General features: G+C 41.9%; 1 protein-coding gene across 1 annotated transcript; it reads left to right on the forward strand.

Moving 5' to 3' along the window:
- Positions 1-211: 211 nt before the first annotated feature.
- LOC111654292 (uncharacterized) lies at positions 212-2,925 on the forward strand (the record flags this gene model as incomplete). Its single annotated transcript, XM_023405252.2, has 8 exons — positions 212-343; positions 466-603; positions 693-910; positions 1,012-1,192; positions 1,350-1,472; positions 2,260-2,345; positions 2,491-2,567; positions 2,649-2,925. Coding segments are annotated over 8 exons (1,206 nt in total), but the record flags the coding sequence as incomplete, so codon positions are not given.
- Positions 2,926-2,970: the final 45 nt, after the last annotated feature.

Below are 2,970 nucleotides of genomic sequence, written 5' to 3' on the forward strand. Positions count from 1 at the left end.
CAGGCGACAGTTACCCCTGTGTCTGTACTCAGTGGGCATGTGTGATTAGTATATGCACTGTGTTGGAAGTGGTGACTAGATTTCATGACCATGAAAACCAAATTTGAAAATGTGAATTGAATGCCTTTTTGGATTTTTTTTGACTGTCGATCAATTGATATATTATCTGAAAGTGAATGTCATCATTATTTGCAGCCCTACTGTAGTGTGACCCTTCTGTTTTCCTCTCTGTGTAGTGGGTTCAGCTGTATGTGTGAGCGGCCAGGGAGCATGTCCAACCATCAAACATTGCAACATCAGCGACTGTGAAAACGTAGGGCTGTACATTACAGACCACGCACAGGTAAAAATAAACCTTTCCCCCCTCAACGGTAACACTCACGGTTTGCAAGGAATGTCCAAACAAACACACATAAAAGTTCATACAGGCTTTCCTTCTGACTCAAAGATTTGTTTTTGTTCCAGGGGATTTATGAAGACAATGAAATCAGCAACAATGCGCTAGCGGGAATATGGGTGAAAAACCATGGTAATCCCATCATTAGACGTAACCACATCCACCACGGACGAGATGTTGGAGTGTTCACCTTTGATCACGGCATGGTAATTGCCCGTCAGCCACGTCATGTCATATGATTTATTTGAAGAAACATCACGGACCAACCATCAAATGCGTCTTTTCTGTGTTTCAGGGTTACTTTGAGAACTGTAACATCCACAGAAACCGTATAGCCGGCTTTGAGGTGAAGGCCTACGCCAACCCCACAGTGGTGCGATGCGAGATCCATCACGGCCAAACGGGAGGCATCTATGTTCACGAGAAGGGGCGGGGACAGTTTATAGAGAACAAAATCTATGCTAATAACTTTGCCGGTGTGTGGATCACATCCAACAGTGACCCGACGATACGGTACGAACACACGCTTCACACAAGGACAGCTTTTCTAGTAATTTTCTCCACCTGCATATTTACACCAAGGCTTCGACTGTTTATTTCCTTTTTATAACCAGGGGAAACGCTATATTCAACGGTAACCAAGGAGGGGTGTACATATTTGGAGATGGACGGGGTTTGATAGAGAGTAATGATATCTACGGTAACGCCTTGGCGGGAATCCAGATCCGAACCAACAGCTGCCCCATTGTACGGCACAACAAGATCCATGACGGACAGCATGGGGGAATCTATGTGGTAAATACGCTCATCATTGTGAAATGTCTTTATGGTATTTGATTAAAATATAGTTGAGAATTAAAAAGGCACCCTGTTTCCAGCAAGATTATTGTTGTAAAGCTAAAAATCCCTGTATCGGAAGGTTTTCAACAGCTGCTCCTACTTTGTGTTTCAGCACGAGAAAGGCCAGGGGGTGATCGAGGAGAATGAGGTTTACAGCAACACACTGGCCGGAGTCTGGGTGACCACAGGCAGCACCCCTGTCCTCCGCAAGAACCGCATCCACAGTGGCAAACAGGTAAAACAGACAATTAAAGTTTTCTTTCTTAGACGGCCTTCAAATTGTATTAACAAATGTTTAAAATATTTTTCTTTTGCCTGCCATAGGCTGGGATATTAAATGTTTTTGTATTCGATTGCAGGCTGTGCAGAAATGTTATACACCTATAAAGTGAAAGTAGGATTGTTTTAACAGAGGATTGTGTTTCTGAAGGCTGTGTCACTCAGCACCATTAGCACCTACAGCAACCACAGCCACTAATACTAGCTGCAACAGATTGTACTGCCTGTTCAGATCCAGGTCATGTACATTTTATTATATCACTAAGAATGACTGTTTACTGCTATAAACAGGCCACATCATCCATACTGGTTTCCCATCATACTCTCATACTTGAATTCTATGTGGTATTAAAAAGGTCTTGAAAAGTCTCACATTTAACTGAACGCTGCAGAGATCCTGTGAAGGAATCAGGTTTTGGTTTGACATGTACAAACATTATAGTTGCAGTTAGACATTCCAGGGAAGCTTGTAATTGACTCTTGGGAAGATGCCAGGCGCACTGCGCTGCGTACATGGCCTTTTACTCGCACTTGTGTGTTAACAGAAATATTCTGTTGATTGGATAATGATTGGAAACAGGAAGACTAGATTGCCGGTTGTCAAAAGTTAATATAAACGCCCTCAGTGAGCTTTGAGAATTACCTCAAGTAGTGTAACATGTATTGTTATTGGACTTTAAACAATAATTTTACATTTATTACTATTGTCGACTTTATCAATAAAATTTTAATTTATTTTGTAGGTTGGTGTATATTTCTATGACAACGGGCATGGTGTGTTGGAAGACAATGACATCTACAATCACATGTACTCTGGTGTACAAATAAGGTAACAACTGCCCCTTTCCATCACTGTATCCACTGAACATGCGGTACATGAGACTCTACGCAAAAGCTTTAACACATTATGTTTTTTCTGTTGTTTTTTTTCCACTCTGTGAATGATTCAAATAACCTTTGTTGAATCTTGACAGGACGGGGAGCAACCCAAAGATCAGGCGCAACAAGATATGGGGAGGCCAAAATGGAGGAATTTTAGTCTACAACTCAGGTCTGTGTATTAATTCAATTTGTGTCTCATATGTGGTGCCTGTGCACTTCCGTTACCTAATCCTGCTGTGTAATGTAACAGGTCTGGGCTTCATCGAGGACAATGAGATCTTTGACAATGCCATGGCCGGGGTGTGGATCAAGACGGACAGCAACCCCACACTGAGAAGAAATAAGATTCACGATGGCAGAGATGGAGGCATCTGCATTTTCAATGGAGGCAGAGGTACAGTAGAGTCTGTTAATGTCTTCAACAAGGCAAACAGCCTGGAAATTCAGAGAGCATCACATAGCTTCAGAATTTTTCCTCCTGTTGGGTCAATATGTGTTTGAAACCTGATGGTAGATCAACATACTGTTTAACTTTAGCGCTTAGATTGATACTAGAATTATGGCATCTTTTT

Source organism: Seriola lalandi, unplaced genomic scaffold (assembly GCF_002814215.2).
Source record: "Seriola lalandi dorsalis isolate HSWRI2012SDOR001 ecotype SW California unplaced genomic scaffold, Sedor1 jcf7180001974605, whole genome shotgun sequence".
NCBI classification, from domain to species: domain Eukaryota; kingdom Metazoa; phylum Chordata; class Actinopteri; order Carangiformes; family Carangidae; genus Seriola; species Seriola lalandi.